At 37.9% G+C, this 15,018-nt stretch overlaps 2 protein-coding genes across 5 annotated transcripts in view; one reads left to right on the top strand and one right to left on the bottom strand.

Moving 5' to 3' along the window:
• wls (Wnt ligand secretion mediator) overlaps nucleotides 1-12,833 on the bottom strand; it is a 64,414-nt gene extending 51,581 nt beyond the window's left edge. For 2 of the 3 annotated variants that reach the window (XM_068362036.1, XM_068362037.1), the window contains exons 1-5: nucleotides 12,580-12,833; nucleotides 3,035-3,213; nucleotides 1,528-1,633; nucleotides 660-967; nucleotides 288-465 (exon numbers count right to left, since the gene is read on the bottom strand). In XM_068362036.1, the coding sequence (XP_068218137.1) occupies nucleotides 288-465; nucleotides 660-967; nucleotides 1,528-1,633; nucleotides 3,035-3,213; nucleotides 12,580-12,685 (877 nt within the window). In that variant the 5' untranslated portion in view covers nucleotides 12,686-12,833. The remainder of the gene's footprint in view (nucleotides 1-287; nucleotides 466-659; nucleotides 968-1,527; nucleotides 1,634-3,034; nucleotides 3,214-12,579) is intronic. The other variant, XM_068362038.1, reaches the window with a different exon arrangement.
• The window catches only part of LOC137630524 (SCY1-like protein 2), a 332,551-nt gene that overhangs the window by 170,794 nt on the left and 146,739 nt on the right, over nucleotides 1-15,018 (top strand). The window lies entirely within an intron of this gene.

Genomic DNA, 15,018 nt, shown 5'->3' with positions numbered 1-15,018 from the left:
GGGGAAAAGGCTTTTCCTAAGAATATTTGATGCAAATTAGGTCTACTAAATTCAAAGTGAATACTTTACAAAGTAGTGTATTTGCATATACAGCAAAGAAATAAATTTAAAAGCATACATAGATTAAAAGTGTTACAATATCACTACAAAGTAATTGACAAAAACCATCAATTTGAGCATCTACTCTCTCACAGGTAACCAGCCATTCGTGGTAACAAACAAGTATATTAGGAAGTAAAGTTTAAATCTCTAGAGCACCTTTTCAGTTGACACAAGAAACTACTTACAATTCAATACAGTCAAAGCAACTCCAAGCAGCATAAGCATGTACTCAAGAAGAGCAGGTGGCCGTGACAGTTGGGAAACACGATGCCAGAACCAGATCATGATAGCAACAATGGTTGGGAAGAAAATTGTCTTCAGTGAAACCCATACCTTTGTGAAACCACCATTTTGGTGAATAAACTGAAATAAAAAAAAAATTCTAAACAAAACTTAACTTATGAATATATCTTCATTAATGTATTGCCAGAGGCAATGTAATACAGTATAGAATTGTACACTAAGTCAAAACATTTTCGACATTAAAATGGTGAGGTGTTTGGAATATCAAGCTTATATAGAGTAAAAACAGAAGCAAAAGAAACTCTAATACTTACTACCACCCATAAATCAGCCAAATGCCCAATTCCATAATTGATGGGGGCTAAACCCTTTTCCATCTCCTCTTCTGTTCTTATGGGCAAACGAACATTTAAGAGATAGAAGTCATGATGTAATGACCCCAATTCAAACAGAGGAACATGGGTGCAACTATACATGTATCCTGGCTTACGGTTTGCTGACTCTATGCTACAATCAAGTCGCCTCTGTTCAACCGAAGATGCATATTCTGTCCATTTGTTGTCTGGATCGCCCCTATTTCGGTAACCAAGACGAGCTTCTAAGGTTAGCACAGCATCAGGATCTGTAAATATATACCTCCAATAAAGTATTTCATTCTATACTTCAGCCATAATACAATGGAAATAGTAAAAAGAAAAGGAAAAGAATACCTAAAACATATTTACAAATATAACAATTTTCTGTTGTGGTTCATTATATACAAAACTTTTAGAATAATAGTATAGTATAATGATATATCTAAGACTACTTTCAGAATATACAAACTGTCTAAAATACAATGTATTTGAATAAACAAAAAAAAAAATGTAACACTACTGTGTAATTGTCAAACCAGTTTACACTATATTCAATTACTGATTTGACTTAATTTGTAAATCTTAGGGAAATTTTAGCCAATATGTTTCAATTTTAGATTCGGAATATATGGTAAATGAATACATAACTAAGTTGTATCTAAAGACAAGCTTTGTTAAATAACCATTTTCACACTTTTGTAACATTAATGGCATCAGCAAAACTTATACACAATAAGGAGTAAATACCAATGTTAAAGCAAACTACAATACACACATTTTTTATGCCACACACGTATCATATGAACTTTTAACACAAAAACCCTACCGACTTGCTCATCCTCATCATAAAGAACATCCACCGTTAAAATTGCGATGAGATTCTGTTGCCACCTGGAATAGTCCAGCACCTTGCCATCTTTAGGATTAGGAATCTGTTGGTTAAAATAGAAAAAAAAATTATATACATGTGAAATAACGATAAGCTAACCTCTTCAAAATCTAAATAATGTGAAATATGATTGGGGAAAAAATCCAAATAAACAATGTTAATAAAATTTATTTTTATAAATCCCCTCAACCAACAACTAATTATAACATACTTTTGTGCAAAGTGCTCACGATACCCTATACCCAGTCGCCCAAAGAAATAGTCTTACCAGGAATCTTTTTATTCACTTTCACATTACTTGACTAAAGAGGTAATGTCTAGGTTGTGTGGGACAGGATAAATAGCCCACAACCTGAGGACATCACTCGCCCCTCTTCTTTACTGCCCATTATCAGTGTTACTAAAACTTGAATATGGCTGTTGGGACAAACAAATAAATGTGTTTTATACCATGATATCAGTTACAGTTAAGATTTGCAAGTTCATAATCAAAGAATCAAAATCCTTAGATAAAAAAAATATAAATCAAGTTTACTTTCATGAAACACCCCATCCTTACAGGCTAAGTTTGTTTAGGAGTCTTCTAAAACTGTAAAATAATTCATACCCCAAAAGGAGGCTACAAGATACACTATAGTGAGTGTATAGTATTAATTATCATAATGTGCTGATTATTCAAGTAAAGCAAGCATGAATAATGATGAAAAATGCACCATAGTCACAGCAAACAGTGTTTCTTCAAAGAGCCCATTGAAAAATTGAATCTTTTAAGAAGCAATTATTACTTTAGAAACAAACCCGCTACCTTATAATAACTTAAAATTTGTCAACCATAAAAGGAGGCTTATTGCCTAATAACAAATACCAATGCCCACTCATTAAAAAAAAAAAAAAAAACACACATTCTCATGATCATTCATGGTCTCGTAGCACAGGAGAGATGGAAGCGGAGCACACCCAGAGAAATACCTGCACTGAATAACAGGCAAAAGAATACAATCACTAAGCAATCCCCCTTTTCAAAGATCATGAGTAAATAAATATCTATGACCGGAAGCAATCCAGGCTGGACTTTTACCACCAATTACCATTATGTAGATTAATATGAGAAAAGCTATTTCACTACAGGACTTAGGCCTGGTTTTGTATGCTAATCAAAAGATATCACATACTGTACTTATATTTATTTTCTTAAGTCTATTTTCATGTAGTGCATCAGTAACAAAAGAATTTCTAGTAATTCATGTCAATAATAAAGAATACAGTAATGAAGCGTTAAAATCTGTACAACACAACTATAGAAGATAATTTCAAAAACAAAAAGAACCATATGCATAAACACAAGAGTCAAAGCAAGTATCTGTACAACACAACTATAGAAGATAATTTCAAAAACAAAAAGAACCATAAGGATAAACACAGGAGTCAAAGCAAGTCTCCATACCTGAAAGGTGAAGATAATGTTGTTTGCTGTAATATGCTGCTCCTGAATAACAGGATCATTGTTGTTCTGAATGCTCCTACATATGTGCTTGCCACGGATCCAATACCACTTGTCACTCTCATAGTTCTTGTCAATGCACTTTGTTCCCAACACTAACATGGAAGATGATGGAGCAGGAGCTGAAAGATATAATTTTAGTTGAAAAGTTGCAAAACTATGGAAACAAAATTTAAATACAATGTAAAATCAGTATACAATAGATCTCAGAAACAAATTTTAAAAGTAATTTATACTTTTCTTAGGTATGCAAACCCGAGTCTTTTAAAATGATAAATTTGAAAGTGATTTGTATTTTTCCTAACTATACAAATCTTAAGCTATTTACTTTTTAGGTAGTAGGTTGACAAGGGGACCAGCCACCTATTGAGACTACTGCTAGGGAGTTATTAAGTCCTTTGACTGGCCAGACAGTACTACATAGGATCCCTCTCTCTCTGGTTACAGGTCAATTTTCCTTCGCCTACACATACGCTGAATAGTGTGGCCTACTTCCACATTCTCTTCTGTACTCATACACCTGACAACTCTAAGAATCCAAGGGGTTAACTACTGCACTGTAGTTGTTTAGTGGCTACTTTCCTCTTGACAAGGGTAGAGACTCTTTAGCTAAGGTAAGCAGTTCTTCTAGTAGGACACTCCAAAATCAACCCATTGTTCTCTAATCTTGGGTAGTGCCATAGCCTCTGTACTATGGTCTTCTACTGTCTTGGGGTAGAGGTCTCTTGCTTGAGGGTACACTTGGGCACACTATTCTATCTTATTTTTCTTTCTGTTATTTTTTTGAAATTTTTATAGTTTATATAAGAAAGATCTATTTTAACATTATTATTGTTCTCAAAATATTTTATTTCAATTGTTAACTACTTCTCTTGTAGTTTGTTTATTTCATTACAGTATTTCCTTTCCTCACTGGACTATTTTACCCTGTTGGAGCCCTTGGGCTTATAGCATCCTGCTTTTCCAATTACGGTTGTAGCTAAGATAGTAATAATAATAATATATTTCGACAAAAGCTGAAACTAACCACAAACTTTTGCCGAGGTATAACCACCCACCGCTAGTGGTGGTAGACCAGCCACCTCGCTCACACACACATACACCGGTGATGTCACATCACTTTTTGGGGATAGGTGATGGTAGCTCAAGTATGAGTAAAGAGTTCAAGGTTTCTATACAGTAGTTAGGAAATTGTTCCAACACCTAATACAAACCCTATTGCTAGTACAATAACCTGGCGTGTGACTCTGTGCTTCCCACGAGCTTAATAGAGGTATCTTAACACCTCACTAAGTCTCTAAGGTATGCGAAAGCCAACAGCCTAGGCAATGCCGTGTGATGTGTGAGAACTAGGCATTGTGACTTGAGCTGGTAAAGATTCTTGGAGTATTAAAGTCCCCCTCGCAGGGAGGACAGGGACATAAATATATTCCATATATCAGGTTATACAAGGGATATGGTTTTTACCTGCAGATGGAGGTGGTCAGCTTGCCGAGTTCCGTAGGTACTGTACCCTAAGACGGGGGAAGTTGAAGAAAAGGCCAGTCACTCGATCATTCAATCTAGACAAACTCCCTAGTAACGTTTGCCATCGACTGACTAATACTTGTCCTGCAGAAGCTGAGGTGTCTTACATCACATTTTGTGCAGCCACCACAGGACCTATGGAGAAGGTACTGCACCCAGGTTTCTGTGTGTTGCATCTTGCAGGTAGTGGTTGTGAAGGTTGTCTGATTCTTCTAAACACCTGCCTAAAGTATCTGCACCGCAAAGTAGATCTTCTTGAATGCTAGGGATGTACTGATGACTCTCATGAGCTTTAAGTTTACAACCTTGAGGAGGAGAGTCTGGATTCAAGGCCCTATCATTGACCTGATGAATCCAGGAAGAGATTGTATTCCCGGTGACTCTCCTCTTGACCCTGCCCGTACTCACAAACAGTTTGTTGACGTGTGGGCAAGCTCCCTGGTTCGTTTAAGGTAACTCCTAAGAGCGGTCACAGGGCATAATAGCAATTAGTCTGGGTCATCGGTTACAGCACAGAGACACTCATTCCAGAAGGACCTGAACCTAGGATCCACTACAGCTAGATTTTGAGTCTTGGCAACGAACTCAGGTTGTTGAGTGTTACGTGCGCCCATCCCCTTGAATGGATGTCATTATAAGAAAGACCATGCAACTCGCTGACTATCTTTACAGAGGCCAGTACGAAAAGCAAAACCGTCTTAAGCATCAAAGAATAACAAGAACTCTTCAATCCCTGCAACAGTGGCATCGAGAGGAGTGATACCCCTTCCACGACACCAACCACAATAGATTACCCACTTCCCTTGATAGACGGTGGAAGAAGACTCCAAGAGGTATCCAGACATCATTTTTGCAACTAGCGAAAAGTCTCTTCAAGAGAGATGCTGGATAACCTCCAGGCTTGAAGATATAGTGAAGCCACTGCCTTGTGGTAAATCTGATTAGATCTGGAAGTGGAGGTAGCTCCCTAGGCACACCTGTAAGCAGATGCAGAAGGTCTGGAAACCACTCTGCATGTTGCCAGGGTTATCGATAGATCTTGAGATGCCGTTACTTTGCTAAGAAGCCTCCTTACTAGGCAGAAGGGGAGGGAACGCATAGACGTACAGCTTGTCCCACTAATGTTGGAGGACATCTTGCCAAAAGGCCTGAGGATCTTGTACTGGTAATCAGTACACCAGAAACTTCTGATGGAGGGGCATCACGAACATGTCTATTGTTGGCGAACCCCACAAAGTTATGACTATGTTGGCTATCTGATGATTCAAAGACCACTCAGTTTGTCTGCCAGGATGTTTTCTTGACTAGGATGAAACAGGCTGATAGGGCTATCGAGTTGTCGTCTGTCAATCTTAGGATTTCTTCAGCTACATGGCATACTTGATAAGAAAAGGTACCTCCTTGCTTGTTTACGTACGCCGCTACTGTACTGTGGTGTTGTTACTCATCAGCACCTTGGAGTGTCCTGAAAGGAGGAGCTGTTAGAATTGCTTGAGAGCCAGAATGGCTACTCTCATTTCCAGGAGGTTTATGTGGCACTGCTGCTTGGGTTCGTGCCATAGTCTTAGAGGCTGAGTGATGCAACAGATGAGCCCCCACCCTTCTTTTGATGCATATGTGAAGAGCATCAAGTTCAAGGGAGAAGAGAGAAGGTCTACCTCCCCTGAGGTCTTATGCTCTGGCCCTATCGGAACCTGGAGGTTTGGAGGGTCATTGTGCTGGGACCAAAAGATCTTCAACTGCCACTGGAGAGAATGAATGCTAAGATAGCTGTTGGAAACCAGATTCTCCAAGAAGGTGAAGTGCCTCAACAGGTGAGGTCACCGATATGCTGGTAGCATGTTTTGCATCAGAAATGAGTGAGTTGTCTGCGTTAGTCTCTCTATTCTGGTTATGGATGGAAAGATTGCCTAGTTGAGTGTCTATTTGCATTCCAAGGTATACCAGTTTCAAGATAGTTGCAGAGAGGACTTTTCGGGATTTACAACGATCCCCAGATTGAAGCAAAACTCAAAATGCTTGTCTCGATATTGGAGAAGAGTCTCTACCGAGTCTGCTAGAATCAGGCAATGGTCCAGGTATCTTAATAGATGAATGCCTTTCTTGTGAGCCCATGTAGATACAAATGAAAAGTTTGTTGTAAATGTGTTTGTGGTAGCTCAAGTCCAACTGATTACCACCCAATTTCCATAACTCCCATATTATCTAAAGTTTTTGAACATCTTATGGCAAAACGTTTTAATAGGTTTGCTGAAGGTAATCATCTATTCCCTAGTTTGCAAATTGGTTTTTGTAAAGGCCTTGGAGCATGTGATGCCCTTCTTACAATCTCCAATCCTGTACAGAAATCCCTTGATTGTGGTCAGGAAGTTCGTATGATTGGTCTTGTGTTTAGTGCTTATCTTTGACTGTGTTAATTATGAGGCCCTTGTTTTCAAACTCAAACAGTTGTGAGTGAGTGAGTTGTTTCTTAGCATTATTATTTATTTTTTAAGTAATAGATCTCAAAGAGTTGTTGTTGATGGGTTTTCCACAGGGAATGTTCTTGGCCCATTACTTTTTATACTAATTTATATACACATGACATGTGGTTTGGTCTAGAAAACAAGCTTGTTGCATATGCAGATAATGCTATTCTCTTTGCATCAATTCCATCTCCTGAATGTAGATCTGGCGTTGCTGAATCCCTTGATAGAGATTTAGCTAAAATTAGTGCATGGTGCAAATTATGGGGTATAAAGTTGAATCCTGACACAACACAAAGTATGATTGTAAGTAGGTCAAGGACAGTGGCTCCTACACATCCAGATCTCAGCATTGATAATATTTCTTTAACTTAGTATGACTCTCTTAAAATTTCAGGTATGATTCTTGACAGCAAATTTACTTTTGAAAAACACATCAGGTCTGTGTCTTCTTCAATTGCACAAAAAATTTAGTCTCTTTTAAGATTTTTGGTGATCAATCTATCCTGAAGAAGTGATTTAAATATTTCATTCTACCTTGTTTCGAGTATTGTTCTCCTGTCTGGTCTTCAGCTGCTGATTCTCATCTTAATTTGTTGGACAGAAACCTTTGGTCTTTTAATTTTCTTATTCCTGATCTAGGTATTAATCTTTGGACCGTCGTTCAATTAGTTCATATGCATGTTGCACAAGATTTTTCATAATTCTGACCATCCTTTACATTCAGATCTTCCTGAACAGTTCCATCCTGTTTGTAATACTAGGCATGCAGTTAATTCTAATAGTCAGGCCTTCTCCCTCATGAGGCTCAATACTACACAGTATTCTAGAAGTTTTATTCCAGCTGTTACCAAGTTGTGGAATGATCTTCCTAATCGGGTAGTTGAATCAGTAGAACTTCAAAAGTTCAAAGTTGGAGCAAATGTTTTTATGTTGACCAGGCTGACATGAGTCTTTTTATAGTTTATATATGACATATCTGTTTTGATGTTACTGTTTTTAAAATATTTTATTGTTAATTCTATCTCATATCGTTTATCTATTTCCTTTCCTCACCAGGATATTTTTCCCTGTTGGAGCCCTTGGGCTTATAGCATCTTGCTTTCCAAACTAGGGTTGTAGCTTGGCTAGTAATAATAATAATAATAATCTCGGGGGTTGTGGACAGGCCAAACCACAGCACATTGAAATTGTATATTTTTTTATTCAGGATGAATCTTAGGTACTTCCTTGATGATGGATGGATTGGGACTTGGAAGTGTGCATCTTTTAAATCCAGTGTTATCATAAAGTACTTTGGTCTGACAGCTTGTCTGACTGTTTCTGCAGTCTCCACCTTGAATGGAATCTGTTGAACAAAGTCCTTCAGGGAGGAGAGATCGATGACTGGTCTCCAGCCTCCAGATGCCTTTTCTACAAGAAAGAGTCAACTGTAGAAGCCTGGGGACCCATCTAGGACCTCCTGGAGGGCTCCCTTCTCTAATATGGTCTGAATTTTGGCCTTAAGGGCCCGTTTCCTTGTGGATCCCATTGTGTTGGAATGTGATGACATGGGAAGAAAGAGAGTGAATGGGACGTTGTAGCCCACGCGGAGAATGGATACTGACCAAGGTTCAGCTCCGTGAAACATCCACCTCCGCCACCTACTCTGTAGGCATCCTTCCACCAGTGGATGGATAAGAGGAATGCCTGCCCACATTGGGCACACCCATGTCTACCTTCTCTGCCTCTTGACCCTCTAGCAAGAAAGGTCTGCTTGTGGCCTTGTTTCCTAAACGATAGATGGGTTGAGCATGAGACCATCTCTTCTCCCCGATCTTGTGGAGACGATCTTTGTCGAGGTGGTGCTGAGGAGTAAGGGCACAATATCATTGCCCAGTGGAGGAGGGAGTCATGACTAACCTTCTTCCAGTGTTCAGCAACTGCCCTGATGTCTTCCACATTAAAGAGTGAAGAACCCTCCATCAAAGCATTGGCAAACTTGACCGGTTCTCTCCTCAGTACATGCCTTTGGAATTTTGAGACAACGAAGTCACAGACTCGGTTTTTTCGAATCCAGTTGATCTACTGCTTGACCATATTGTGGATTATGAACTCTACAGTTCTAGCCCCGGAGAACAAAAGGATAGACATAGCCTCCCTCTTTTACTCTGAGTAAAAGTCCTCACTCCTAAAATGATACCCCACTGACACCAACCAGTTGTCCAACCACGAAGCAGCTACATAGAGCACTTTTCAACCTGATCCATGTTTGCCTCTTGCTGAGGAGGATGCCGAACCATTAACACCTTTCTGCGGATTTCGAGGTCCAGTTCTTTGCAAGAGTCATCGTGCCCTTCCTCTCTCGGAGCTGAACTGAAAGCCGCAAGGAGAGAAGATTCCTTCCTCGTATCCCATTTAGGTCACGAAATCTTCGAAGAAAAGAGAGGAGGAACTGCTACCTCCTCCAAGGGAGAAGCAGAAGGTTTTGGTTGGACAATTTCTACTAACGGAAGCCGATACTTGTCTAAGAACAAGATCTAAAAACCCTGCTAGTCTTTGGATGTAACGTATCCCCTGGGGAGGCGTTGGTTGCTGTTGCCTGTTTCTGCTCTTCTGGAGATTGATTGGGATAATACCCAAACTTTCCCACTCAGGGTCTATGCCGGTGTTGGAGGCCTTAGAGTCCAGGTACCAATAAGGAGCAGTAGGAAGAGGAGCTTCCCTTGCTGCAATGCTACTCTATCTGGATCTGAAGATGGACTGCCCTTTCCAGAGGACTCTTGATACCTTGAGAAGAATATGAGAGGTACTCGCTGGGGGTACAACAGGTGCTATTGGGGCCGGTCCAGAAACTGCCTGCGGCACTGCCTTGACCAGTTTTGTGAATCAAAGAGCATCCTTCGTAAACAGAGCAGCACCCGCTGAGGCGGCGCGGGAACGAGTGTGCTTATGATCCCTTCCGGGCGTACCCAAGAAAAGGCGAGCACAAATAGATGACCTGTCGTCCTTGCTAGCGAGAGTTGATTGTTCTAACGGGGCGAGTGTGAGCGCACTAAGGAGTAATTACGAACAGGCGCGCCCTCGTAAACTACCGAGGTAGTGAAGTGCACGGCAATAAGAGAGGCTGGTTTGTCACAGGTTGGCAAGGAGCGTTGGCTCAACCTCTGACTGCTCTCTCACTAAATACTCCACTTTTGCTGATACAGCATCTATCTCTTATGTTAAGGACAAAAAGGTTGTGCTAGTATAGAAACAAATATTCAATAAGGCTTACAGAAAAATGAATTTGATAAATTAGTATGAGAATGTGAATTGTAGTTATCCAATTCCTGAACTAACATTATACACTATAGCCAACCTTCGTTTTGAGCGTAAGCCTTGTTATTTATGATATATACTGAAGCATGGCTAATTAATAAGGTAATAAGGATATACAGCATTTGATATAATGTTAAATATAGGCTGAGAGCACTCACTAAATTAATATAAATGTGCAATAAATCACAGTCAAATGTATTCTTTTATATGAAACAGAAGACAATCACTTCTGTAGAAATTTGTCACATTACTTTCGTAAGGAACTCGTGAAATCGCATACAATAATTACAACTTCTTTACATATTTATCAACCTAGTTGCAATCTCAGATTTAAAATTCCACTTAAACATATACAGTAACAGACTTTATTTCAACTACAGTAATCAGTATTTTATCTTCGTTAAAGACAATATTCTTAATGTGAATTTCTTATACATTTTCATCTTCTTTCGACCTTATTACTCCCACTGTATAGCACGGTCGGCCATTCAAGTCAACTTCCTCCATCTATTTCCTTTCCTTGGATATTCTTCTTCCAGTCCCACCCCATCCATATCCCTCCTCAACACATCCATTCATCTGATCTGCGACACCCCTACAGTCCTCCTCCCCTTCACGGGCAAATTCTTAGAGATCTTGATTTGTTCCACATACTCCCTTCTTACTACATGGCCATAGTATCTCCCACGAGCTTCCCTAGCCTTAGTCTTTTTAATTACGTATACCACACATTCTTCTTATATCGTCTTTCCCTCCTTTCCAGCAATTCATCTCACCCTCCTCATCTCGGTTCTTTCCAAGTCCCTCCTCTTTTCTCTTAAGTGCCAAAGTTTGCGCACCATACGGTAGAACAGATCCTCATTTTGAGTCTTGATGGCATTTTCTTGTCTAGAACAACTCCAGTTACATCTCTCCATTTGCACCATGCCATTTTCACTCTATCAGTTTTCTGAGTAATGCCCTCTTCTGTTTTCATTGATCCAAAGTACTTAATGTCATTGTTTGTTTCAGCACAGAACCATCTTCCACTTGAATGTTTAGTTGTTCGTGTCCTTTATGACTACCCATAAGCTCGCTCTTTCCAATATTCATCTTCAATCCTTTCCTTTCTACAAATCCTTTCCATGCTAAAAACCCTTAATCTTGAAGTCCTTCTTCTATGTCTGCTATTATGAATAAATTATCAACAAACACCAGTTCCTACAGTTCGTCATTGTTAAATTTAAGATAAGTACAAAGTATGTTAAAATGGGATGGAGAAGTACAGTCCATGGTTAGGCAGGATACAGTGCCTTAAGGAAGGTTGAGATTCTGTTGCATAATGTAGGAGAATGTTTAGGGTGTGTTGACCTACCTAAACAGCACCCTAAATCAAGTTATGTTGGGATGCTTCACTGTGAGTCTCACTGCCTTATCTTTAAGGAAGGGTTGGATAGTATACGACTATGTTAGATAAGAGAACATTTAATGGGGTAGTTTGTAGCAGGTTGGACACACCATATACTTTGTTTTAAATAGGTTAGGATAAGATATGTTAAGTTAGGTTGGATAGGTTAGGGTAGGACTTATAAGTTTAGAAGTGTGACCCAACATCCTACAAATGCTCAATATATAACTTTTATAAGTATTACTCATTTTCAGTACTTAGCATTGACCATACTTTGGAAAAATTTTTAAACGACTAATTTTTTACAATGTGCAGACTAAAGTGAGGATAATATTCAAAGGTCGATAATTGTTTCATAAATACTGTAGTTAACTACTGCTTCAAATGCTAATTTCCCCAATAATAATTATCAAATGCAAGAGTGTAGGTTAGATTATTTACTGTTACAAAATTATTAGCATTTTACCATAAACTACGTAAATTTCAAATGATAAAATAAAAAAAAAATACATACAAATAATCGTTCACATAATCTTGGCAGTAAATTTCTATCATTTCAGTGTTTAATTTGATCAGACGTCCAAATCAGCTCCCGTGAAAATGATTTTTCTAAAGGTTTGATCTAAAAATCGAGTGGTTTGCGTTGATCAAAATGTCATACAAAAATTCTTTACTCTTCTACTATAGACTCAAAGATTAGGAACCACAGGGAAGGGACACCGCCGCATGACATCATCATAATCAGGGTAAATTCAGGGGTTCCTATCGGCGGTCCCTTTGTTGTTTGTTACCCCGTAAGGCAGACTCACCGATCAATCCTCCCACAAGAAAGCACAGGAACTGACATATCATTAAGATTCCTATCAAGATGCCCAATTTCTTCCCGCTTAGGTTTTCGATGATGGCCCCAGCCATGGTAGCGGTTTCACCTGCGTTAAAACGCCTTCGGGATTATTAAAGTCTTTAGATACTAGATCAATAAGAGGCCTGAATTGATGTGACACTGGCAAATACTCAACTACGGCGGATACGCTTTCCTAGACCTAGACAAGCTCGCCGCCGGGCTGCCATGCGTTCGCCTTTTCGGAAAACATTTTTAAACATTGCGTAAACATCCATTTACCTTTGTCAGTAGATTAAGGCATTGAAATCCATCATATTTAAATGATTCTCTAGATGTGAATTACTAAATCACATCTAAAGCCCTTTTTCATAACGAAATAAACAATATCAACAAATACATCCTACGTTTGGCAATGTCCTACTGTTGATTCGATATGACATTTCTGGGAATTTCTTACCCCTAGACATGGACCCAAGGACTAGCGTCAAATTCCCCTGAAGTCGGCAATCAGAAATGTATAGTATTCTATATCCAAATGCCATGAAGTTGCTCACTTTCTTTTCCTTGAAAAATCCGCTTTATTATTTTTAACACGCATTTTAGGTAAGACTTCAAAGTAACTAGATTATCATCTAATAAAACAAGCTGTCCATTTCCATTAAGAAATTGATAGGCTTATAGTCTGTTATGTTTTTTTTCTTTCTTTTAATCTGACATAAATGCAACTATGGGGGTTAATCTGTGTTCTCTGAAGATTGAGGTTTTAACTTTTATTACTGCTTTCCACAGCAACATAAAATCCTTTCGCTTTAAAATACTATTACCGAGAAAACAGAAGTACAAATAAAATAACCAACTTTTTTTTTTTTTTTACTACAACGATTGGTGGTCTTATTGAAACCCTACCCCAGCCCAGGCCATAAAATGACTTCGTACCAAACTGCGACGTGAAAATGGTTTTGTTTTTCCGGAAGGAAACGACCTGGTGTCAGTACAGGCTCATTCGTCGCCTACATTCACGGGAATTTGAGATTACTATCGGGGCACATGTTGACCGAGCTTGCCTTTACTTAATTATTATTATTATTATTATTCACAACGATGATGATCGCATAACATCTATTAAAAAGGATTACACACACACACACACACACACACACACACATATATATATATATATATATATATATATATATATATATATATATATATATATATATATATATATATATATATATATATGTGTGTGCGTGTGTGTGTGTGTGTGTGTATATGTATATATATATATATATATATATATATATATATATATATATATATATATATATATATATATATATATATATATATATATATGTGTGTGTATATATATATATATATATATATATATATATATATATATATATATATATATATATATATTATATTAGTTAGCGAACACTATTAATTAATAGATAAGGACAAAGCTTCTAAGCTTATACACAGTACTGTCATTGAGTTCTTTTCCTGTAACCATTAAAAGTCTTAATGAAAATCTCCAGTTTTAATTTTATCTCATTCTATCTTGAAATCAATTGGGATAATACATTATTAACAGTTTTTGGTAACCTATTGTGGTAAATTTGATATCTTTAAACTTGTCATTTAGATTCATGACCTTATTTATGTAAACAACCAGCTCCCTACCAGGATTTTGCAACTCATACACTCTTATATCTTGTTCTTAAACTTTCCTAATTTCGGTCTTAAAATTAAATGTTCTGTATTATCTTCTTCCTCCCAAAGATCACATATATCATCAGTGCATTTTTCCCCAGGAATTTGTTTTTAGTTTGAGCATATTAAACCTTGCTTTCAGTATAAGGATTGCCTTATCCATATCCATTTCATTGGTGTAAGGCCTATGAATCCCAATTTCTACCCCTTTCTTTTCTTTTCAGGTACCTTTCCTCCAAAATTTCTTTTTTCTCCCATTTTCATTCTACATTTTCATTTTTTATGGGCCTTTCCCCAAAATTTCTTATTTCTCCTATTTTCATTCTACATTTTCATTTTTTTTTCAATGCTGCTATTCCAGCGCTTTCCATTGGGATTCTCTGATTCATCTCTTTTCATGAAAGTTAATGAAACTTCTGCCAAGATGCCCTTGTTTGGGGTACTTGATGGTTGTTCATACATATTTCTTGTTATTTTGTGCTGTAGGTTTTACAGGTCTTTAATATCTTTATCTCTTATTTCACTCCAGGTCTCTACATTAGCAAATATTGCTGGAACAACCATATAAATAACAAAAGTACTAATATTATTAGTTGTATCTGCTTATTACCTACGCCAACGGAGTTAGAAGAAGGTTATGTTTTACCCCTAGTTTGTGTATTTGTTTGTTTGTGAACAACTTCCTGGC

This window comes from Palaemon carinicauda, chromosome 38 (genome assembly GCF_036898095.1).
Source record: "Palaemon carinicauda isolate YSFRI2023 chromosome 38, ASM3689809v2, whole genome shotgun sequence".
Taxonomy (NCBI): Eukaryota; Metazoa; Arthropoda; class Malacostraca; order Decapoda; family Palaemonidae; genus Palaemon; species Palaemon carinicauda.
This window is presented reverse-complemented; position numbering and strand designations above follow the sequence as displayed.